Genomic DNA, 26,335 nt, shown 5'->3' on the forward strand with positions numbered 1-26,335 from the left:
CCGAGAGGGAGACGCTCGCTCGGCTCGACTCTCAACCGTTGTTGCTTGTTCTCCACGACAAGGAGGATCGCGAGAGTGCTCAGAAATGTTCCAGCTAGCTACCGGGGCATAGCGCGCGCTACCGACTCGCTACCCCCTCTCCCGTCACCTCCCCCCACCCTATCTCTCTCATTCACTCTCCCACTCACTCACTCGCTCACTCTCTCTCTCTCTCTCTCTCTCTCGTGCACACGTACCAGAGCGCATTCCACCGGGGAAGAAACTGGCTGGCGGCGCGTCATGCTCGCCAATAAAATCCGGCGGCACGCTTCCGAAATAGACGAGGAGCAGCTAATCGCGTCGGTGCCTATGGCCAGTTACGTTCGCCAGCGGCTCTACCCACGAGAATAACTCGTCAAAGTCCGCGGCACCTCGCACACCTGCTCCTCGTTACTCCGCGACCGCCTCTTCGTAATGCCTGTGGTGCTCGTGGTCCTCCTCGCGTTCCTCACACCCGCGCCACCGCTCCCAGTGCTGAGTTAAGTGAGTGATCTAGTTTGCCTTGGCCGTCCAGCTTCTCTTTACGTCGTTTCTTCCGGCGATCGTCGAGTCGTCGGCGCTGCTCGGCTGCTCGGATTATCCGAATGAAATATCGTAAGCGGCGCGGAATGCGGCCGGAACGCCGACGTCGCTACCGTCATCGCCGCCACCACTGCTGCTGGTGCCGAAGCTGTTGGTACTTGGCTTCGACGCGGCAGAGTCGAGTCCAGCGACGAGAGGAGAGGAGTCGCCCTCTCGCATATCCACATTCGGAAATATGATAAGGTCTTTTCGCGCGATGACGCGCTGCAAGGAAAATATGCAAGGTATATGTCGCTGAAGACACCGAGCCGCGCGCAACAACGGGCTTTGTGTGCGCCTTACCGTGCCGTGGAATGTCGTTATGGCGGCGTGTTGTACGGTCTTGGATAGCTGCGCGATGGGACGGGCGACGGGCGACGGGTGACGGGGTACGGGGGATAGGGGACGGGTGGATGTTGGGTGGGGGGTGTGGGGAGTGGAGGGAGTGGGTAGGGGTAAGCAGCGAAGGTGGAGGTGGAGACGCGCGAACGAGACTCGTTACAATAGCGGAAGAGGATCCGAGGATGATTAGATACATCGGTTATCCAAAGGGAATCGAAAGGGAACACCCCTGCTCTTTAGCTCCATTGTTCAAGCCTTCGTTGTTCGTTGTTCGTTGTGCCGCTTACGACGACAACATGCCCGAGCTCGTAACGAGTTCCACGGCATTTTAATAAATACGAATTAGCCAGTTATCGATAAAGTGTAAATAAATAATCGCGCAGCAACGAGCAATCAACTGTCCAAACTTAATAATTGAAATACTTGGAGGATGGGCACTAGTACCGTCGCCAACTGCAGTCGATTTTAAAAATCGAACGGATTTTGAAAAGCTTAACTTTGTAGAACGAATGTACGTTATTCGGTTGTTAATTACATGCCATGGAAAATGTCGTGGATGTGCCACGTGCCAGCATTGATCCCTCTACGTAGCGATTACATTAAGGATGCGCTTGCGATTTATAAAACTTATTCGCAATAAAGAATGAAGGGAATTTCAGAGATTCGGTCGCGTTTATTCTTCCTGATAATCGATTGATAAGTATATGAACTGCAGGTGCACTCTGCGTTTCGTTATCGAGATAAAATAATGCATTTGCAAATTACAATAAACATAAAGTGCTGCCTGAGAAGCGGCATGGAAATACAATTTGAGGAAATCGTTCGATGAAGGGGGAAAAAAAAAAAAATGACAACAACGACGACAAGAACGGTGAATTCGAATGATTTAACGGTTTTGTTGTCTACGACAAAGTTTACAGCTCAATGTCAAACTAAAATTACACGAGAGAATTGTAAACTTTGTATGTAATTACATACGTAATGAGTACAAAAATTTTCTTAAGAACAATAGGATTTGATGTATCGATTGAGATAAGAGTCGACATTTTCTCAACTATTCCAACTGACTTGTTCCCGTGGTCCATAACCTAATCCCCCGAGAAATAAGATGAATATAAGAAAACGAATGGCAATTCCACGTCAAATACAAATTCGAAGATTAGATTAATGTCGCAGATGTAATGTTAGGATGAAGAAAGACAAAAAAAAAAAAAAAAAACAACAATAACATTAGATCATCTATGAAAAATAAATTCAAAACAATGATAAATTTTTTTATTGTAAAATAATATACGAAATAAAGTCGATGATTCATTAAAGTATTTATTAAATTATAATTTGTTATTTAATATACAACTGATAAAGAATTTTATTTTGCCAGGCACGATTACGTTCCTCTCGTTGACTATTAAATATTAAATATCCATGTATATTGAATTTTTATAGTTTTTTAATCTACGATTCTTCACAGCAAAACCAATTTCAATGGCTTTATCCGCGAATTTTTTTTTCTTTTTTTTCTTCATTTTTTTTTTTTTAAATAATTAAAATACAGCGTGAAAAATATTTTAGGATAAAAATAGAGTAAAATAACGTTAATTATAACGATTGATTGACCGTTTATAAATTTGTATGAGATATCGTAATTTAGTAATTAAAATTATCATCTTCTCCTTATATCCTATTATTTTAATAATATTCTCATGTATCTTAAAACCTTAAGAGTAAAAATTGTTTCAAATCATTAATTAAATAGATAATTACTATTATTGTTAGTCATCTTGTTGCATATAACGAGTATAATACGATGAAACTGTAGCCTCGAACTTGGATTCGGAATAATCTAATAGAGAACAAATATCGTTTTATATACGTATTTTTCCACTTAGGATTCAAACATTGTGTGATAATACGAGTGCGTGTATCATAAAAATACTGAACTTACGTGCTTTCCTTAACGATGCATTACTCATTAAGATAACAGACTTCACGTGCTGTGAAAACTTCCAGAGTATTTAGAAATACCGAGTGTCATGATGCATTACTCGTTTAATGTGCCGTCGTGCCACCAATGTTGAGAAAAAACATAATCGTATTCCACTACTATAATAAGTACACGACGTGCACGCAAATCGGTAGCGTAGATAATTTCTCTTTCAAATAAGATGCCGTGGATACTCGAATGAACAGAAATTACAGGCATCCATATCAAATTATCGGCATTCATAGTTGGCTAAGAATATCTGGCAATTCACATGTTGTTACGGAAGATGGATAAGATTTCAATGATGGATGAACAATGGAATTTGCACATGTGTCTATTATATCTACTCAGTCATAATAAATACACCACGCGAGCATTATAACATCGTGTATTTTTAATATGTGTGCGCGCGCGCTCTTGCGCCTGCCACTGTGCTTATTAACACAATTGTATGTATTATTTTCTGTTTCACTTTAATCTTCTCATAATAAATATTTCGGCATTTTATCAATAATGAGAAAACTTATTTACGCTGTATTATTTTATATCTGTTGATGAAACATCAACACAATAATGTTATCGAGTCCAACAAGCCTTTTCTACCACTCTTGATAGATTTGTACATATTTCATCATTTTCATTAGTCAATAACTTCCTCTACCCTAAGGGATACCAAAACATTAACAGCATTGCAATATTCAGTGTATTATAGAGAGAAAACAATTATTTTTTTTTTCTTTTACTTTTAATTAACGAACGTCATCTATGTTTCATACCAGCTGTAGTTGAAATTGTAATTGCAACATATGCGAACAAACTTGAGGCTAAATATTGTATTTATACAGCCGATACGTCATAATGAATACAAAAAATATATTAATTATCTATAAAAACTTTTGCTCCTTATTTTTGTTTAATTCAAAGATTAATTATTTATTTATTTTTTTTTTTTTATTTTCTTATCAAGAATTAATATCAATTGATTATACAGCTGTATATACACAGAGAAATTATGAACATATGCAATTCAATAGTCATCTAACATTTAAGGATAAATACTATTTTAATTACGAATATAATTATATTTTAAATAAATATTGTGTTTGACGATCTATACGTTTGAAAATATGAAATATTATTGTATTAATATAAATGTAATTATAGAATTTCTTTCAATATATTGAAGAAACCTTCTGTATTTGTCATTTAATTAATAGAAAAAAAAATAATGAATTCATAACATTTTACATTTTGATTAAAATTACATGCATTTATAATTTACTCGATCATACTATTCAAAGCCTGTAAATATAATTTATTACAGTATTCGTGACCTAAAAAATGGTATAATATATAATTCTCAAAACTTTATTAATAATTTTATGTATTAATCTGACAACTGCATACTGCTTATAAATCCATATCGGTTTTGTAAAGGATCATGTAAACTTTGTATACAGATATCGCCTATTAAATTAAATAAACAATATGAAATAAATGGGTGCATGTATACACACACACGCACACGCACACACACACACACACACACACATATATATATATATATATATATATATATATATATATATATATTTAAATAAAATAGAAAAAGGTCATCGTAAATAAATTAATTGTTTACTTTTTATAATCTTTATGTACTAATTGTAAAAATATATAATTATATATGTTGATAATTGAAGTAAAATATGCAATCAATACTTTTAAGGACTAATTAAAACTTAAATTTGATATGGATCAGTTTAAAAAAAAAAGTTCTATTCTCTCTCTCTCTCTCTCTCTCTCTCTCTCCCTCTTCCTTCCTCTCTCTTGCCTCACTTTGTTTTTCTTTGTTCGATTATCTAGATTCTTCTCAAGACTCTAAATATATAATGTGAATCAACGGTTTCTAATATTTACAATAAAGTTATTATTCTCATAATATTATGCCTTGTTACTGCGCACAACATTTTTCTTTTTGACATCATATATACATATTATATAGAGCAATTAGGTGGAAATTTTGATATTAAAATTAAATGATAATCAACTATTTTGCATTGAAAATACTATAATAATTTTACGAGGAATAGAAATATTACCATAATCGCATCACCCAATGCAATAATAATTTTTGCCTAAATTTCTAACAAAAAAGAAATTTTAATTATTTCTTTCCTAAAAGATTCACAATTAATAAATGGAATTATATTTCCATCGAGTATTAATCTTATATTAATTTTTATTAATGAAATTCAGTAAAATGTAAGAGATCATGGAAAATGTTAGTATTTTTTTCAATATTTACATGATTATGATGATTAGCTTATCACGTTGTTAAATAAATTTAATTATTTATTTACTGCACCATAAATTTGTCGATGAAATGCTTCAGTTCTTGTATAATTATCAATTTTTTGTTACAAATACACAAATTACGATGAAAGTATTTATACTTTTTTTTTTAAAACAATTTCTTGTTAATTCTAAATTCGAATATTTTATCGTTCCAAAAATATTATTTTTATCAATGAACTTACAAATAGTTTATAATAAATAATCTCATATATTCCACATATAGGAATTATTGAAAAACCAATCGTTATCTTGCATCAATGTTTTTTCTTGATTTTAAATGGCAAAAGAACAAAGTAATTTTTAAAAACAATTCCATGACATTTATAATATTTTAACAATAATTATGTTTTTAACTAGAAAAGAACGTAGTTTGAACGAATACTTTTCAAAGCGATATTGTCAGGACAAAAATATAAATGGCATTAGTGTACATTACATTATTGCGGTTTTTCACGATATAAATCGATTACCTTCAACAAATATTAAAGAAATTTTAAAAGAGAGAAAAGGTCAAAGGTCGCAACAATATGTCAGCAGGTCTGTTGATAATGCACATCATAGCATAAACACAAAGAAGACGATAAAAAGCATTTCGTGTTGGCGTAACTGCATTCCATGCAGGCGTTCCATGTTGCAATTAGCAGACGTTTAATAAAATGAAAGAGAAAAGCGTAATTTGTGGGCAGCGCGTTCGAATTTTAAGTCTTTGTTGTACGCAGATGCACCGTTTATGAAATAAAAGGGTTGAAGTGGGCAACATATTGTTGAGAGTTAAGAATTTAAATGTTATTCTTCATACATTTTGGTGATTGATATTATTAATACATAAATAAACTAATTGGTTTACTCATTCATAAATATTTATTTGTTTTTTTTTTTTTTAGTATTATTTATTGATTAAAAGTTCAAAATCAATAAATCTTTCCTGTTTTTTTTTGCAATCGTGGCAACTTCATGCATACAGTCGATACATTCATTGACGATTATATTAAACATTTATATTAAACAGACATTGTAGTGAAAGATACGAAGACATGGTTAATTATTAAAATTGATTATTACAAAAATGTTGAAACACAGTATTATAAGCTCGTGAATTTCAAATACTTCGATCTCATTGGATCGTTGCAATATACTTTAGAATGAGAGTACAACTCTGTTTAATATTATTCATAATTTTTAGATATTTTATTGTTCCAATTTAACAAGAATATATAATTTGAGCAAGTTCTCGAGTCTTATAAATAAGTTGAAATTAAAATACACAAAAATATTTTATATATTTATGCCATATTATATTAAAGAAAAATAAAAACAACATTGAAATCTATAATAAATTAATGTACATTTTTATTTACATATAATTTATTTAAATAAATTACTTAATATTAGGTGATCTATGTATAGAATCTACACAGTAACACCCGTATAATCAATTATATAATAATTTATATATTTTTTTCCTTTAAAGATATTTCAAACTCAATTAAACGTCAATTACATTCACTAACGTCAATCAAAGATTCATTGATATAATTACAGATTTGAATTAATTATAATAAAGTAGCTTTTAAAATATTTACAAAATATAATAATAAATTTTATTTATTTAAGTTTATTTAATATGCTTTTAAATTTGTAGGTAAATTCTTGAATTATAGAAATTGAAGAACGGTAACTAATATTTACAAATTTGTATAACATACTATAACAATTTTAATATAGAAAAACATTGAATAAAAATTTCATTAAAAACATGAATTGCATTTTATTATTGTTAATATGGAAAAAATTTGCATAATAAATAATTTTTGTTTCTTAGCGAATCGTGTAAACTACAATTTTCTATAATTGTATGAAAAAGCATTTGAATAAAATGAGCAAATGAATAAAATACGTAATTAAAACATATTTGTACAAGCATTTGTAATTAAAATTACCACTGCCCTCGCAATATAAAAAAAATTATTTACAATTTTTAATTTAAATTTTTTAGAATGATTTCATTACGTGCTGGTGTGAACAAAATTTTACAAAACAATTTTAATATAGTAAACCATAAATATCATATTATTATGAAGTAAAATCCATAAAAGAGTATTAAAGAATATCAAATATTTTCTACGAATGCAAAAGTAAAATAGACTGTTCTATAATAGTTACATTATCTCAACTTAAAATCAGCAAGTTGTATTAATGTAAAGTAAGTAACGCTTCATTTATTAATTTCTTTAAATAAATTATTGTTTATTTAAACGCATTGTTTATCAAACGCATTACGAATTCAACAACTAACATTATAATCAAATAAAAGAATTTTAAAAGAAACGAGAAGTTCTTTATAAGATTAAGAATCTTATACATCCTTCCGATAATCGTAAACATTTTAGAATAATCTGTTTACCTCATGAAATAACGAATTGGCATTGGGTTTTACGTTCTAAACATAAGTAATTTTCTAAAATTATCAATTCCCTCGCATTTACATAGCATCTGTATGATTAAGTAAACACTAAACAAAGAATTTATATCAATCAACAGATATCACTATCATTATTCTTCTTAAAATATCAATATTATTTTTATCATTTATGTGCGATAAATAGAAGAATAGAAAAAGATAAATAAATAAAAAATATAAATATTATTCAATGTTTATAGACTTATAACATTGAATAAATTATCATATATGCATTAGACAATAATAGTTGAGCTATCATTTTATTCATAAAAATAATATTAAGAGTGTAATTATTGTAGTTAACGATTTAGAAATATTATAAACCAATGGAATTAGATTAATTATTCGTTAATGTTTCTGTTATTATTCTTTCTGTCATATATATACCGTAGATGCTGACAATAGTTAAAACCCACCCAATCGATATTAAGAAAAAATTTTTATTTTATTTTAAAATACGTTTTCTTTATTTCGCATTATTTAACATACACATTCTAAACACGATTAACCTAAATCAGCCTATATATATATATATATATATATATATATATTGAAGACTAATATTATAACAAATATTTTTATACGTATTATAATATATATTTATTAAAAGTTTATTACAGATCTGAGTGCTCCACTAATGTATAAATTTTATTTGAAAGAAGTATTGCTTATTTATTTATTTATAGTAGTCAAAAACGATACATCACCTTCCTTGCAGCTCAATCTACATTCGTTTAACTGCAATTAAATCTAGAATTTCAAATGAAATTTGTTATTTCAGATTCGTAAAACACCGTAGCATACTTAAAGATAATTTGATTTCGTAAAGTATTTTACAAAACATCGTACATATTCATCTTTATTTTTATAATTATTAAAAGTATCGCTCATTTGTTTTTTATTTCTTCTTTAAAATAAGTCGTTCTTGACTTTTCAAGATTATATGCATATAAATAAAATATTTAATTATTTATATTTCCTTTCTTAAATGTTGTAGATGCCTTATTATTGTAATAGGTGACTCGTTTAAAAGTAAATATTTATATATGACTTTAAATAAACCTCTTAAAAATTAAAAAATAGTGAATCAGCGAGAAAGAGAGAGAGAGAGAGAGAGAGAGAGAGAGAGAGAGAGCATGAAATAGTGAAATGTATATCAATAAATCCACGCAAAATGTTAAATGAAAATAATATTCTTTTAGTTTACATTCATGTATAGTAAAAATTATCTATCATCTATTATTACTTATTATCTACACATTTTTATATTTCTTTTTATATTTGTATCAATTAATACAAATACATTTTGTTAAAATAAAAGATTAAATGTTAGACTAAATCAAAATTGTTTAACAGTATTCTCCCAAGAATATTACTTACTTGATGTAATAATACGAGTCGTCGATTATAAAATGCGAATACGACTTTTCAGATTTGAATGCAATAAAAGAATTCTCTTTTAAAAGAAAATCAATTTAAGATAAATTCAGTAAATTTGGATAAAATGGTTACGTTGCAGGCGAGGAGGTGGTTCTCGGTGTAGTCTCGCCGGCGTCGGCGACCCTTCATGATTCCTGGAAGTTGCTGAACAGTCCAGCCGCGACCTGTCGCAGTCAGCATCAGCTTCATCACCACCACCACCACCACCACCACCATAACCAAGATCATCATCATCGTCGTCAGCATCATCATCAGCAGCAACAGCAACAGTGGGGACAGATACATGATCAACATCGGCGACAGAAACAGGAAGGTTCGTCCTTGGCGAAAAGGCCAAGGCACCCGGCGCCTCCTCCGCCTCGTTTGCTGCAGTGTGACTTTTCAAGTTACGTAGATAAAGAGAATCAAGTGGAGTGCGATGATGAGGCAGCAGCGGTAGAAGGGACAGCCCAACCGTGGGATATGGGTTCAAACCTAAGTAGGCATAATGGCAAGGGACTGAATGGGAGGAGAGCTCAGTCTTCGGGAAACCTTTGCGACCCTAAGGGCACCAATATCAGCAAATTAGCCATTCCCTGTACGAGATCGTCCAAAGACAGGTTTGTCCAATTGAAATATTATATTTTTCGTTTGTTTTTGTCCCATTGACGCCATTCACGGGTATCAGTTGAGTTTAATGGCAATACTTGTCAAGTGAATGAATATGCCTCTGTTACTAGGAATATTTAGATGGAATTCTAATGCCACCTTATAAGTTATATACATTTTATAATTTCTAGTATTGCTCAAGTGACGCGATACAGTTGATTAATATATATACTTTTATGAAGAAATCGGCATATATAAGCTTGTGAAAAATGTGATAATTCCTAATGAATTAATACTATTAAAGATACAATAACAGCAACTTTAATATTACTTTTATCATTATGTATTTGTAATGCTTATTTTTCATTATAATATTTTGTTCCTATTTGTAATTTTTTTTTTATGTGTAAATTTCAGTAGCTGATGAATTATAATAGAAAAGATACTTTTTGTCAAAATCTTGTGTTAAAAATGAAAAAAGTATAAATGAAAATAAAAATTTCTTAAAAATAACACGATATAATATTACTTTACTCATTGTAAAATCTATTCATTGCACTAAGAATTTATAATAGTAAAATTAGTATAATCTCTCTCGCATGTATGCATTAACATCGTACTACGTTTCTCCATAAAATTGGTTTTATCATAAAGTTTAAAAGTTGAGGAGACTTTTATACATCAACTCTCGATATATTATGTACATGGAAATTTTACTTCCGCTAATAATTCCTGGGTGATTAACGATATTAAAACGAACACTAAAATTGAAAGTCGTTAGTTCGAGATTATTAAATGGAGCTGATCATCGATATTTACGTGTAATATTATAAGACGCGGTAATAATATTTAGCAAAAGATCAATATTACCGCCTTCAATTTTATTTTTGTTTTTTTTTTTTTTCAAATCTCACGAAAATTTTCGAAGTAAATAGGCGAATAATAATAACAATAAGACTTCATTTATTATGCCTCCTTTGTTTTTTTAAAAAGGAAATAAAAATATATTTATATATTATTCTTATTATTATTACTGTTTATTATTATTATTGTTATTATTAATTTACTACGGTCTAAAATGATAAAGAAAAATTGAAATTTTATATTTGTAATTTTTAATAAAAATTAATTTTAACTACTAGCGATAATTTTCGTTAAAATTTTATTTATTTTTTATCAATATTCCATGGTAATAGAGTTTAGACGAAAAAGTAAATTTAATCTAAATATCATTAATAATGTTTGACTTATAATAATATATTTTTATGATAGAAATTTTTAACTGAGAAACATATTTACATAAAAATTCAACTTTATTGTATTTTTCACATTACAATAATCAATGACAGAAAACTCGAGGAAAAAACAAAGTAATCATAATTATAGAATAGTTCAATAAAAAGATGAATATCTGCAGTTATACGTACAATTAATTAGCATTTTAATATAATTATTTTTATTTTATCCCTTGGAATATTTTTATGTGGTGGATTTATCGGATGAATTAGAAACTAATTGGTACATATTTAATGAAATTTTTTGATTATGTATATTAAATTTCATTATGTATTAAAATTTGTAGTAAGAATAGATTATATTTTTTTCTTCTATTCCTATAATCTGCCGCTGTAATTTTAATTATTCATAACAAACGTTTTCCTTACTTTTATTTACACAACGAGTTTTATATTAAATTTCAAACTATATTAAATTATATATATATATATATATATATATATTCCTATGTAGATATGGACTTGGTCATTTATTATACGAAATTGTATAAAAACACTCGCTAAGAACAAATTGGCAATGAATGCAGTAAAATGTAAATTTATTTTTCACGCTAATTTATTCTTTAAACGCCTGTTGCATTTATCAGCAAAATCACTAAGTGACATCGATACAGATCACACGTGAATCATTAGATATCGTCTGTACAAGTTTGCTTTTGATTAACAAGCGATATCGTTAGTGTATTGGATAACAATAGCATATTTTATTTTGTCTCAACTAGCACACATTACTTTTTGTTGTTTCATTTAAACTATGATAAAACAGTTATTGCGTAGTCGAATATTTTCTACTACTATTTTGGAAAAGTTCATTTTTGAAAAGTATAAATTTCAAATGTCAAAGGACTTTTAACCAAAATAACGATCGTTTCTTAACAAAAGAAAATCTTCAAAACGATGCTCTCTTATTTATAGAATTTCAATTATGATATTATCATTACTATTTAAACATTAGAAAAATTAGGTAATATAAAATATAGTGCAGAGTTTTTAAAAATAAATAAATATTGGAATTTTATTTTTCATGCTAATGTAAATTCTTTTATATTTAATGCTGTTATACATTATAAAAATTATTAATATTTATTTATTTGAAAATCATTTATAATTTATAATACTATATTAATTATTTATGACTATATTTTTATTTCTTGACTATGCTGTTTGATAGTATATATTTGCAATTTATCACATTACATGAAATGCTTAAACATCATTAATGTTTATCATAATAATATTAAATCATACATGAAGGAATACCATAAATTATCGATAATGTCCTATATTTTGAATATTATTTGCCACAAATTTACTAATAAATATAAAGGGTAATCAATACTTTTACTACTTTTTTACATACTCTTATTGCAAACATTTTAACTGAAAATTTTCTAAATTATAATAAAATTGAAAATTAAATAAATAAATTTTGCCATTTTGATAATGAAAGTATCTTAGTATTTGAATTATCCATCTGAATTAAGTTAATGTATAAAATAAATAATCTAATTTCTAATAACAAATTTAATTATAATTAAAATTTAATTAATTATAATTTTAATGTAAAACAGAAAATAAACATATTTTTATAGTTATTTAATATTTTCGGAGCACTATTATTTTCTAAATAATCTTTATTCTAATTTCTAATTTCTAAATCTTCTAAATTATATTTAATTATTAATAATTTATTGACGTTTAAATTAGCGAATCTTAAATAATAATAAGGATAAAAATAATAATTTCTCTTCTTCCTTATTATTTCAACAGATATAAATTTTGCGGTTCACTGCCAAATCATCTTGATGGGAAGGATTCTTTAGACGATGATCCAAGTGAGAATAATAATATAATTACCGACACCATCAGTGGTAATCTTGGTGGTACTTTGCCCCATAAAAAAAGGGCCGACACCACACACTTTACGGGTGAATCGACAAATACTTTAGATTTAGCAAAACGCCAATCGGAAGAATCACTCGATGGAGATCCTTGGAAGTAAGCATTAATATGTATTTTAATAACAATAAATTGTATCCGTTTGGTTAATCCGTAAAAGAATATTATTATTAAGCTATTAACATAGCCGTATGTATTAACATCCGTATATATTAACTAATCATAAAGAATTTATATTTATGCGACGGCATTTAATTTTAAATAAAGACTAGCTTTACATGAGATTACGAATAGAATTAATATTTTTGATATAAATGTACCGATGATAAGCATTCGTTAAAAGTCATATTACCCTATTTGTTATAATGCTGAAATGAATTCAGATATAGATTTTCATTTATTGATAAAATAGAATGTTAAAAACTGACAATAGAATTAATGAGCTGGAACGAATTGTAGAGTACTTGGCACAAAACAACGAAAATGCTCATTGTAAATTTTTAACAAATTGTTAAATTGTAAATAGCAATAGAAAGAAATGACAAAAGTATTGGTAAAAGCCATTTGAAATTGACACGCGAGAAGCCATATACATTGTGTAACATAGGCATAGCGAAGAATTAGAGGAATATTGATAGTGTAAACTGAACGACCGTAGGTACCGACTGGAAGGTGCTGATCTAGCAAAATGTCGGCAGAGCGAGTCGATGCGTAAAAGCCGTGGTTCGGATGCTGGTACCTGTAGTGGCAGTGGTAGCTGTCGTCACTATGAATGGCGACGTAATTCCAGTACTTTGTCTCGTGGTCGAACTCATCGAAGCGCTGAACTTGACGTCTTGGCGACATTGCCAAAACGAAGTCAAGATTCAACGAAGCGCAGTGCTCCGTCTCTCGGCGAACTGGGAGATAAGCCGACACGTGCCAGTCGTATTTCCATTGATAAAATTGACGATGAATTATTATTCAAGATGGTGCACAAACCTGACTGTGAATTAATGAAGCATCGCCAGCATCATCTTCAGCAACACCAGCCACATACGGTTAGATCTTTTACTTGTAAATAATGGGATATGGCTTATTCGGTTATTTATTAGTAACAAACACTACAGTCAATTTATATCAGCCATATTTACTTAACAATTCACCTTGCTATAAATATATATATATATATATATATATATAAATAGAATAACATAATAAAATAGATATTGTTGGGTAATATATTGATTTATTCACCTTGTAATTTTTATTTGCTACATAATGAAAGTCGTTGAAATAACAGCAACACTTGACGAAAGCACAAAAATATTTATAAATGTAATTCGCTTAAAGAACGACGTTATTAAACAAACGATTAATTAAAATTTATCGTAAATAATATCATGTTTGTTAATATAAATATGTGTAATAAAATAAATAAATGGTTGATATTTGTAATATGCATGAATAATGGAGCATGAGGATGAATATAAATAAATATAAGGCTGATTTATAGATGAGAATAGATTGTTAAATACTTGATAAATCAAGGAATAAATAGATTAGATGACTATGGATACTTTGAAAACAGTTCTTATAATTATCGATGAGTATATTGCTAAATTTTAATGTTTTTGCTATGTTGCTATGAATCTTTTAAATCCAATGTTAAAAATATGATTCGGTTTGCCTAAATATATATATATATATATATATATGCCTTGTTTACGACAAATCAACAAAAGTTATTCTTATATACGATTTATTTCATAAAAAGTTTATTTGATTTTATTTATATAAAGTGTGCGTTGTATAAATATTATGTCATAGAAGAGCTGAGATAAGGTTGCAATGATAGATATAAATACGTAAAGGCGACAAATATTCACCACTCAACATGATATCTGACAAGCAAAAATGAGAAGGTAATTTAGGGACAAAATTTGAAAGTGCAAATTTTTCAAAACTCAATTTTATTATGAGAAAATGAATGGAATAATTTTTCTTCTATGCTCATTTTTCGATATTAAATATGAATTTGAAGTTAGTTAGCTGTCCGGACAAAATTTGAGAAACGGTTGCCCTACGTTGTAGAGATGTTTAATTGATAAAATAAATCACTCTCGCATATCGTATAAATAAAAGTACAAACAGACAGACATTAAAATAAAAGTAGACCTATAAGCAAATTTAGTAGTAAAGAAGTGTATCTCAAACAAGTGAGTGGAATAATTGGAATATCAGTAGTTTCAAAAGTGAGACGAATTTCTCTGAAATATAGCCAATATCAAAATCTCATTATTAAGTGAGTAAAGTTATTCTGAAAATAAAAAACAAAACAGTCTCAGTAATTACAATAACGACTATTTCTATCCATTTCTATAAATTTATTTTAAAATAAACCAAATATAGGCTAATTATAACAATCAGCTAAAGAGTGATCCTCAATTTGTTATTAGCTTCGTGTAAAATAGAATATTGTAAATACTTCGCATTTCATGCCACGTTATCAAAAAGAAAATTTTTATGCAAAATAAAACGCACATAACGGCAAAATTATTTAAAAAGTTTATCAGAGAAATGTTACATGATTAAATGAAAGATCGTTGCTATCAGTTCAAAATTTAATCTTATTGTATATGCATCGCATTTTTTTGTTTTTTTTTTTTGTTATTAGCTTATTCGTACTCAAAAAGCCCCGAATGAAACAATTTATTTTATAATTTTCTAAATAATAAACTTAATTCGAATAAAATGTTTTTCTTTTCACTAATAAACATAATTATTATAACATTTGACATACATTGTATTATACATAATTAACAAATAAATAATCATCTTACAAAAGCCTATTACTAAATTTTCAAACGAAATAAAAAAGACTTTTTTAATTCTTTTATCATTATTTTTTTAAAAGGTTTTTTGTTTAATCGAACAATTTTAAGTAATGAACTACCACGAATAAATATCAAATCTCATTAAAATCATTCGAAAGTGCATTTTTATTTATGTATTGACATGTGCTTTTATTTATTATTTAAAAATAGCATCAACAGCAACATAAACAAGAAAGATGCGTTGACTTAAAGTTGCACAAGCTGACGACAGGTGGGGAACCGCAAGATCAAGGTTACGCATCTGAGAGATCGCCAGAAGACGAACATCCACCAATATTACCTGGGCACACTTTTCCCAATATTACACCGGGTCAGTATTATTACATTTTATAATCAATGTATAAATAGTGCAAAATAACCACAAGTGCGCATAAAATCAATTTTAAATAATTAAATTTTGCTAATAAATGGGCTATAACTATTCTATTTACATTTTTTTTTTTTTTTTTTTTTTTTTTTTTTTTTTTTTTATATATATATATAAAGTCACTATTAATATGACAATTCAATATCTATCTTCAATAATTATATAACAATATTATAAAAGGATTGATGACATTACTAAACATAAATATCAAATGCAAGTAAAATTCAGTAAGGTAATAAATAATAAATTGAAAAACTCCTTTTACATGAACAATGTATTTAAACTATCCGTTACAATTATAAATTTAATACAATTTAATATTCAATAAATTTGATGCGTTATTTGATGCATACCATTTTTTAATACGTAATCAAATACATTTATATTATATATAAATCAAGTAATTGAGTTTCATTAAATTTTTAATGTCATTCCAGATCGAAAGTACTTATATATTTTTATTATTATGTAAAATAAACGATTTGCATCATACACGCCTAAACTTTTAATTTAAACAATTTTCTTGAGAAACAGTTTCGTTAAAAAAAAAAAAAAATGCTTTATAATATATAATTGGGATTCGAACTCAAAAGCATAAAAACTCAAATATTTACATTTATGCACAATAGCACAGTTATCCAATTTTCGTCTACCATTAAATAATAATTTTATAATTTTAAATAACACATTAGCCAAACGGAAATAGTTTTTCATCCATCGAATATTATCATTTTCAACCAATGTTTGATTTAATATTACATAGATTTTAATTTTAACAAACTGTTTAAACGTAGTATTTGTTACTTAATTATTTATATCTATCATTAAATTATTGAAGAGAAAAATAAAGGCTTGTTTGATTAAATTTATTACACTCTGCCATTTTATTTTGTTCATCCACTCGCGAAATTAATCGATAAATTAACGAGTGTAATATCAAAATAGACACTCAGATTCTTCTTCTCTTATTGCTGATTGATAGAATGGCGGCTGATTGTTTCGGACGAAATAATTAATTAAATTAATTAGGCTTTCAATAATTTGACATAAATAAGCACATTCGATTGTTAAAGTATCAATGAAACTAGGAAGAGCTACTGATTATTAATTTAGTACATATTTATCAAAATTATTCCTATATAGTAAAGTTCCTCTTGGAACTTCGTATCTTTTTTATAAATGTGTAAATACAAATTCATTTATAATACGATTTATTATTTAATATTCTAATAACTTAACATTATCGATAATATGTACAGCGAGACCTAGAATACTAATTTGCTTAATAACTTAAAATTATTATCTTTTACATTTTTTAAAATATTAAAAACATTGACTTATTGTAGTTTTTATTAGTTAAAGTATTTTAATATTATATCAGCTTTTTAATGAACATTCATTGATTTAAAATATTACTTCATATATTACTTATATATATACTTATATATATTAGTATTTAAGTATATATTACTTCACAATATTTTATATTATTCTTAAACTGAAATTCAATTTATAAAAAAATATTTCTTTAAAAACCTAATGTTTTGGAATGTTCAATTAAAATTATAAAATAAAATGTTTATTTAAAATTTTCTTCTTTATCGTAATGGTGGTTGATGAAAAATTGTTGTAGATAAAAAAAAGTTATACAATATTAAAATTTTAAATCATTTCACTATTAATTTTCTTTGCAATTTACGTATAGATAAAATCATGGGTACCGTATCGATTAAATACAAGATTTCAATAGTTTTTAATATTCTTTTTATGTTCCATTAAAGTATTTAAAATGTATTTTAAAATAATTCCATTAAAAATTTAATCTTTTTTTTTTATTTCTGATATTTCCAAATTTTGTTTGCAGTGCAATCTGATTTTAGCCGACCTAAAAATTTTTCAACCTTTATTATAAAACTTTCATTATTTAATATTTACAGTTATTTCTAATTTTGCATCCAATTCATAGTTTCTGTATTCTGTAAATTTATCATTTGAAATAGAACTAACTTACCGTGACGTATTTTGTCTTCGGTAATTTTCAATATGTGAAATTTAATTAAAAATATTGTAAAATTATAAGCGTACTGTTTTTCTACAAATAATAATCTAGCATAACATTTCTGTAAGTTTTGAAATTCTTGAGATTATGAGAATGTTGATTCTCTGTGTAATATTCTTAGCAGCATTTCTTGTACTTTTATGAAAACATTATTGCAATATAAGCAGTCGCTCTGAAGAGATACGGTTTACGAACACACCAAATCATAATTCATTTATGCATCACATCGTGATTAAAAGAAATTATTATCACCAATGGTCAAAATTCGTTAGTTGATAAACATAAAAATAGCTTAAAATGTACGATATATAGTCAGAGTATAGTAAAGTGACAGAGAAACATTGTCAGCGTTCCCGAAATTCTTTGAATTATCGATGTAGCGGTCACCGTACTTTTTCAGACATTCGAGCATCGTAACATCGTCAGACCATTTCCATGCCATAAGTTAATTAATGTTTTTTGACAATTAATGTTTTATAATTACGACATATTAATTACTAATTAATAAATTTTAGACTTATTAAAAAATAAACTTTAAAATTATTCAAAAGTTGTATCTTCGTTCAGTAATAATTACTTAAAGTTAATTCATATAATAAATAAGTTCACCTTTCTATAAATTATTTCCTTTATATGTAAGCATAGGATATATAACTCATTATCTATATTATCGCTGCAATTTTATTTTCATAAATCTAGCAAAAAACTAATCATATAATTAAAGCTTTTATTGAAAAAACAAATAAAAAAAATCTATTCGCGCACACGTTGCGCATAAATATAAAATGAATACGGCATGACAGATTTTGTTTAGATGATTATATGAAATAATTTAAAAGGATCAGGATTTAATTTGTATATTGATATGAATATTATTTAAAGATTTAAATTGAATTTCTACAATAAATATGTAAAGGCTATTGTATTTGATATACTGTTTAGTGTAATTTAACAAAGTTTAGTGTGAAATTGTATAAAAAATAAAAATTACGAATCCCAAAATGGATGTTATACAATTACTATAAGAATGTTATATTTAATGAAATTTTGAAATAATATACATAACAATTTGATCTTAAAGCTCCTCTCAATTTGTATTATAATTAAAAAAAATATCCAAAGAAAGGACTTTGAATAAAATATTTTAGTGGCTTCGATATTGATAAAATAATAATTACTTTTTGAAGTATCGATTATCGAATAAACTGCATTAGATGAAAATTCAAATTAAAAAGTAAATAACCGCTTTAGTAAGAAGCCATGGTTGGCACAAAAACTAGGATAATCTTCTTTGATTTGCGAGTACAGATAAAAAATTTGAACGTCATTGTTAAGAAAAATAAATAAATGTTCGCTAAGAAATTAGAAATTATCTATTTTGTCTAGTATTTATTTTGTCTATTGGAAACATTAAAAAATTATCATCAATAATTACAATTTACATAAATAGATTTGGTCAACTTGATAAATCAAAATTTGTCATACAATTTGCTTTATGCTAAAATAAAATCATAAGAAAACTATATTATTATTAATTACGATTATAATAAAATACGAAACAATAAAAGAAAATGAATGATAAGCTCTCATCAACTGTCATCGTAATTTCAAATAATACTATGATTTATTATTAAAGCCATTTGTGAGTTATTTAAAATTTTCCTTTGAGTAATTTGTAAAAATGTCAAAAAATGTTTTTACTAATTACATATATATATATATATATATATAATTACCTAAATTCCAAATCCCAAATTTTTATATTATAATACCACAATATTCAATATTCAAACTAAATTAGGAAATTTTTATTTTTAAAATTTAAAAAACTTGTATGCTTTTTAGTCCAAGTTTTCTATTCAAACATATATTTATATTAAACAATAACCAAATTCAGTAGATATTATAATTATATGAAATGTTTATAAGCGCTTATAATGTACATTATAAAATTCATAAAATAATAGACGAAAATATATATATTTTTATATTTTGATACATTGAATGTAATTCGCATATGAATTATTGAAGGAGATATTTTGTATTATTTTATGTATAACTTTGATTATAAATCCAAATTCAATTTTCAAATTTGAAAGTAGAAGCTAAAAAATTGTGAAAAATCTTTTTCCCGAATAGGGCGTTTTTATAATAATTTGTAGTATTTTATTTATCTGATTAATGATTTATTTTTTCGTTGAAACATCGATACGAGAATATTATTCAATTATTTTAAAATAGAAATGCGAACGATAATTAAAGTTAAATGTATTCTACCAGTAATCAAAATATTTGAATAATCTCATAAGTAATTTTTTCTTATCGAATAGAATAGAATTTTATGAAACAACGTAAAAATAATAGATTATTCAGTGAAAATTATATGTGATTTATTCAGAATATTGTAGCTTGAAATATGTAAATAAAATTTTATTATTTAAAACTTGGAGAAAATCCAATGAGATGCTTGAATTGAAAAATTATTGCAGAATAAGAGATTTATCGTAAATAATATTTTTTTTTTTTAATTCTTTATTTTAGCCATTTAACTTTTAATAAAAGACGTATGTTTATTAAAATTTTATAATTATTCATTTATTAAATTGTGTAAAAGGTTTCCTATAATTTTTTCCATATTTTATATATGTAGAATTTTTAAATCTTTTTACTATTTATAATTTGCATACAAAAACATTCTTAACTGAATAATGTCGACATTGCAAATTACATTAAAATATAGCAAAATACAAAATTTCAATAATATTTTTGCATACACTTGATTAGTGATTATTAACCTATTTTCTTACTACATATAATTTTACAATCCTTGTTTCGTAAGGATTCCTTATTTATTTTAAGATAATATAAATTGTATCTTTAAGTATTATTATAACATAACTTAAACAAATTTAATATTCGATTGAAAAATTGTTAAATTAAATTTCTGAGATAGACGTTATTGTTCGGGAAAGCCAGTGATAATTCTAAGGAAAAATAATTCTCTAAATCAAGGTTGATTAAAAGTTCCCTTCGATTTTTTTTAACAAATCTGGTATTCTCATCACCCTTATATTATGTACATATATATTATAATTAGTTTTTTTTATATTGACACTAATACCTAATAACCGTTCATATTAATTTCAATATGCACCGTAATACTCATAACTATATCATAAATTCTTATAAACTTTCAGATATTTGAATCTTATTATAAATTCATAACTGCTATTAGAAGATATTTCTTTGCAGAAATAGTAAATTTCCCATAATATATCATAGAGATAAAAATTAAATGATTTAAATGGCTTAAATTAAACTATTTTATAATAAATACAAAATATGTATCATTTTGAATATTAACTGTATTATAATAAATTCAAATTGATCTATAAGTAATAATTATTTAAGATTTATTTACATATTAATAATCAATACAATGCAGTTAGAAATAAATTTTGTCTATTTGAAACATTAAAAAATTATCATCAGTATAAATTGATGATTAAAAATTTAAATAAAAATTTTCTCTAATTAAACATAAGTAATTATCGTTGAATATTTATTATTTAATAATATTATATAATTCGAACGGTAAATGTTTATTTAGATTTTATTTTTTAATAATAACACATATTTTATCTAAATATTAAAAATTTATGGTTCTTCATAAATGATCTTATTTGTTTTCTAATTTAAAATGACCTATATTTTCAAATTATAAAATCTTTTTCTCATTATAATAAGCTCATTGTAAAAAGACAAAATATTTTTAAATATTAAATTTCTATTTTTTATAAAATGCATCTTTTATGCGCAAATAAAATTTTATAGATATGGGAAATATATTACGTTATAATTGAGCAGATATCACATAAATTATAATTTCAAAATTCAACAATTTACTACACGTTCTTATAAACCATCACAGATTTGAGTTTATATTTGACATTAACTGTACAATTTTTATTTATTGTCCTATAAACATATATATATATATATATATATTTATTTATTTATTTCTATTAATTGATACAATTAAGCAGTGTTCGCCAATACTATACTAATATTTTTTATCAACTAATAAGATATTTAAAAATCCACTAAATTATTCTAAAGGAACATTTGATTTTTCGTTGCATTATGAATATGTATGACCTGAGAGAATTCTAGTCGTGTAGTCTAGGCACCATATGTACAAATTTTTGTCGCAAAAGAAAAAATACTGAGCAATGCCTCTTACCTTTACTGATTAATTAAAAGCTCATCTTTATCAACTTATAAAGAAGCTGGTAAAGAAAGTAGCTATAAATATATAGTACATTTCTTATAATATATATGGATATATATATATATATATATAATATATTCTTGCATAAATTTTCTACCATCTTTTAAAAGACTTTATAAGTTTAAAATTAAGGGGTCGAAAATAATCTTAAAACCAATTAATAATTATTAAATTATGTTACAATGTCATGTTTTAAAGTTAAAAGGAAGGACTTCGTATGATTTGATTTGATTTAATGATATAATAGTTTGCTTGAGTAAGGTAGCTTTATTTAGTTATGAAGTATAATCCTTGTGACTATTCATCTTATAATTCTCACTATCCTCAAAAACTAAGCCAAATAAAGGCGTACTTTGGACGAATTATTATTATTATTATCATTATATATATATATATATATATATATATATATATATATATATATATATATATATTATAAGAAATGTACTATATATATATATATATATATATATATATATATATAACAACGGTGGATCGATAAGCTGGACATATACTGAGAGTCGAGACTCTCGAGGGAGAACTTGCGTCAAACCTAGTTTTCAAATCTTTGAGCTTATCTTTTCACTACGTATATATGTGGAAAGAAAGCAGAAGGAGGTTATGAGACATGGCGCCGTTCCACTTTGTAATCAGCTTGTGTGTGCTTATATTCTTTCTTTTAAAGATGCGCATGAATACTATGCAAAAAAAAAAATAAAAAAATAAAAAAAAGCAAGAAGGAGAAAAATGAAAAAACGAGGGTCGACGTAGTCATATACTAAGCATCTGTCATTCGCACATATACTTACTCTTGCTGTTTAGTAGGATATTTCTCTAGAAATAATTTTCTTCTTTTTTTGCATTGTTAAAATTAGAGGGAAAATTAAATATACATATATGTATGTGCATATCAATAAATTAAATGAAAAATAAATGAAAAGAATATAATAAACCAACAATAGAGGGTTAAAAAATTCAAAATGAGAGGATATATAAAAATTTTACATTAATAATTAGAATTTTGGTAGGAGTTTATGGGTGAAAATTAGATAATTACATAATTACGTAATGTAATTAATTATAAAATTTTATTATTTGTTAGAAATTGCAGACTTGTCAGATAAGTATTCTATGTAATAGCTCGAGAGAATATCAGTTATCGATTATGCGTTAAATAATATAAAAAGGGGGTGGAGAGGGCGGGGTGACAATTTGTCTTTATTTGACTTTTCTTTTCAAGTTCATAAAATAAAAAGATTACTAATTCATCGAGAAATCCTTATTACTTTCACAGTTGATAAAACCGATAATTTATTTCTGAAGTATTTAATAGAACTTCACTTACAACTATAATTTCATATATATATAAAGGACTATAAATTTTTTCTGAATCATGTAATTTAGCTATTGATCTTGGAATATTTTATATTACCAATGTATATTTTAAAGTTTCTCTACATATATTTTTTAATTAATTCTTTAATTTGTTTATGAGGCAAGCTCAATTAAATATTTAAATTTGATAATGTTAAATAACAATAACCTCCATTTATTATTCTTTACTTTCAAGCTTTGCGTTATTCTTTTTTTTGTCTTAATTACCTTTCGCGAATTTAATTGTAAAATTTAGATTTTCTTTTATTTTATTAAAAATTACTTAAAAATTATTTAAAAATTAATAACAATACTATAGGTTTATTCTATTAATTAAAATATTATTAGCTTGTTGTGTTTGTGTGTGTGTGTGCGCGCGCGCGCACGTAAAGTAAAAATGTACTTATGAAATGAGCTCTGTGAAACAGCAACATAATTTTTTAAACAGAGTAGCTCGTTATTCGTCAATTTGTTCAGCTCATTTCATAAGTTATGTAAAATTTGTAAAATTTACGAAACACTTACGTACTTTCACTATCTCTCTTTTTTACTCCTATTCGAACCTTTCCCCCCCCCCCCCCCCCCCCCCCCCCAAACAGTTTTCTATCTCACGATAAAACAATAAATGTAATAAAATACAATTTAATAATAATACTGAATATACAGGATACTTGTTATTAACATTCTTAATAAAATATTGATATTGTTATTTATTGTTTTTGCACAAGTTTTTACTGCGTAAATGTCCTTTGTAAATGTCTTATAGTATTCGAACTCCTTATCGATATCACCATAATAATACAAATAGAAGAATTGTGAGAGTTTTCTCATCGCTATCCTCGTCTACTAATGAACTGCATTGACCCAAATAATCTTTTTTCCATTTCTTTTCAAGACTCCCTCATCGTAATATTGTGAAGCCTAAGAAAGGCATTCAAAATGAAATAACTTCTACTTTTATAACTGTTGATTCTTCATAATTTCTAATTATTTTTACATTTCTTTATCCGACCGTTTTTCTCAATTACTTTTTCACAATATTAATTAGTTAGTTCAGTGTATTTATTACTCGATAATTTATAATTTTAATTATAATTGAACGTGGTCGTTATCTTTAAACGATTAAAACATTATTTATCATTATGTCTAAAATAATGTGTGTCTTTATATTTTTAACAATAGCGTCGATATCGTAGAATTTAATTTGAAAATTAAGTATGAATATGCTTCGAAATAGTAACGTATTATATCATGTTTTAAACAATAAAATAATAATACATCATAGATATCGCGAATTTTTAGGCAACATTTCGTTAATGATATTCAATCGGAGATAAAGAATTATAAGAACAGCGCTGAGAACGGTCAAAGAGCATTACGGAATAACTAATCTGCAATGAATTGATAAGCAATTTATTCTATTAACTGCTTATCAATTTACGAGATATAATTTATATTTTTAAATATAAAAGGTAATACAACAAAGTCTGTTCCATAGAATTTTAAGTGTTATAAATTATATTGGATATAACTGGTCTCTTCTTCTTCTTCTTCTTCTTCTTCTTCTTCTTCTTCTTTATTTATTCTTCTTTCTTTATTTATTGATTCATTATTTATTGATCAACAGTACGTCTTACTCCATATTTATTAATATTTATTTCTAGAGTAGCTTTAATGCTTATTAACCAGGCATACATAATCACCATAAAGGATAAATTGTAACATCATTTGTACAAAAAATGCCCTGATAATACTTAAACGTTGAGATTTTATAAATTTAAATTCAGAGAGGAACAAGCTGCTCTTCAATCGTCTAAACCTTTCAAACAGATTTACTTTCCTAAATTGTTTAATTTTCAATGTATATTCTTGATATGCATTTTTATTACTAATTTTTTAATTTCTCATATAATTTTATTATTTTATTAAACGTGAATAGACGTAATTAAAGTTAAAGTCTAGAGCGTATTAAAATGCAAATTAATATACTTGTATGTTCTGACGTAATTAGAATTGTTTATAGTTTCATAAAATAAGAAAATAAAAACATAAAAAATAAGAAAACAAAAAAAGACCAGTTGAAGCTACCAAATAAGAAATATTACAGAAGAAACTTTGGACATTAAGAATGAAATTATTAAATCAGTTGCTTACAAACTTTTAAATTAAAAAGCAGTGCATGTATATATTAAATTTTCTTACTTAAAAACGTCAATTGCCAAGGGCGCGAATTAAAATTCTTTTAATACAACACTAATACAACGAAGAATGTAATTGAAAATTATTAACATTAGTATTCAAATTAAATATTCGCCATTTTAACGAAGTAACGCGGCTCCGATAGATTGTGCGAGCTCTATAAGTATATTTAAATTTAAGATTTCTCGAAAATTGCCACGTCAGC

General features: G+C 26.5%; 1 protein-coding gene across 1 annotated transcript in view; it reads left to right on the forward strand.

Moving 5' to 3' along the window:
• Positions 1 to 236: 236 nt before the first annotated feature.
• The window catches only part of LOC105363838 (uncharacterized), a 46,467-nt gene continuing 20,368 nt past the window's right edge, over positions 237 to 26,335 (forward strand). Inside the window, exons 1-6 of the mRNA XM_011501637.1 lie at positions 237 to 845; positions 9,262 to 9,370; positions 9,482 to 9,781; positions 12,836 to 13,063; positions 13,623 to 14,004; positions 15,991 to 16,150. Coding sequence (XP_011499939.1) covers positions 797 to 845; positions 9,262 to 9,370; positions 9,482 to 9,781; positions 12,836 to 13,063; positions 13,623 to 14,004; positions 15,991 to 16,150 — 1,228 coding nt within the window. The 5' untranslated portion in view covers positions 237 to 796. The remainder of the gene's footprint in view (positions 846 to 9,261; positions 9,371 to 9,481; positions 9,782 to 12,835; positions 13,064 to 13,622; positions 14,005 to 15,990; positions 16,151 to 26,335) is intronic.

Source organism: Ceratosolen solmsi, unplaced genomic scaffold (genome assembly GCF_000503995.2).
Source record: "Ceratosolen solmsi marchali unplaced genomic scaffold, CerSol_1.0 scaffold28, whole genome shotgun sequence".
NCBI lineage: Eukaryota > Metazoa > Arthropoda > Insecta > Hymenoptera > Agaonidae > Ceratosolen > Ceratosolen solmsi.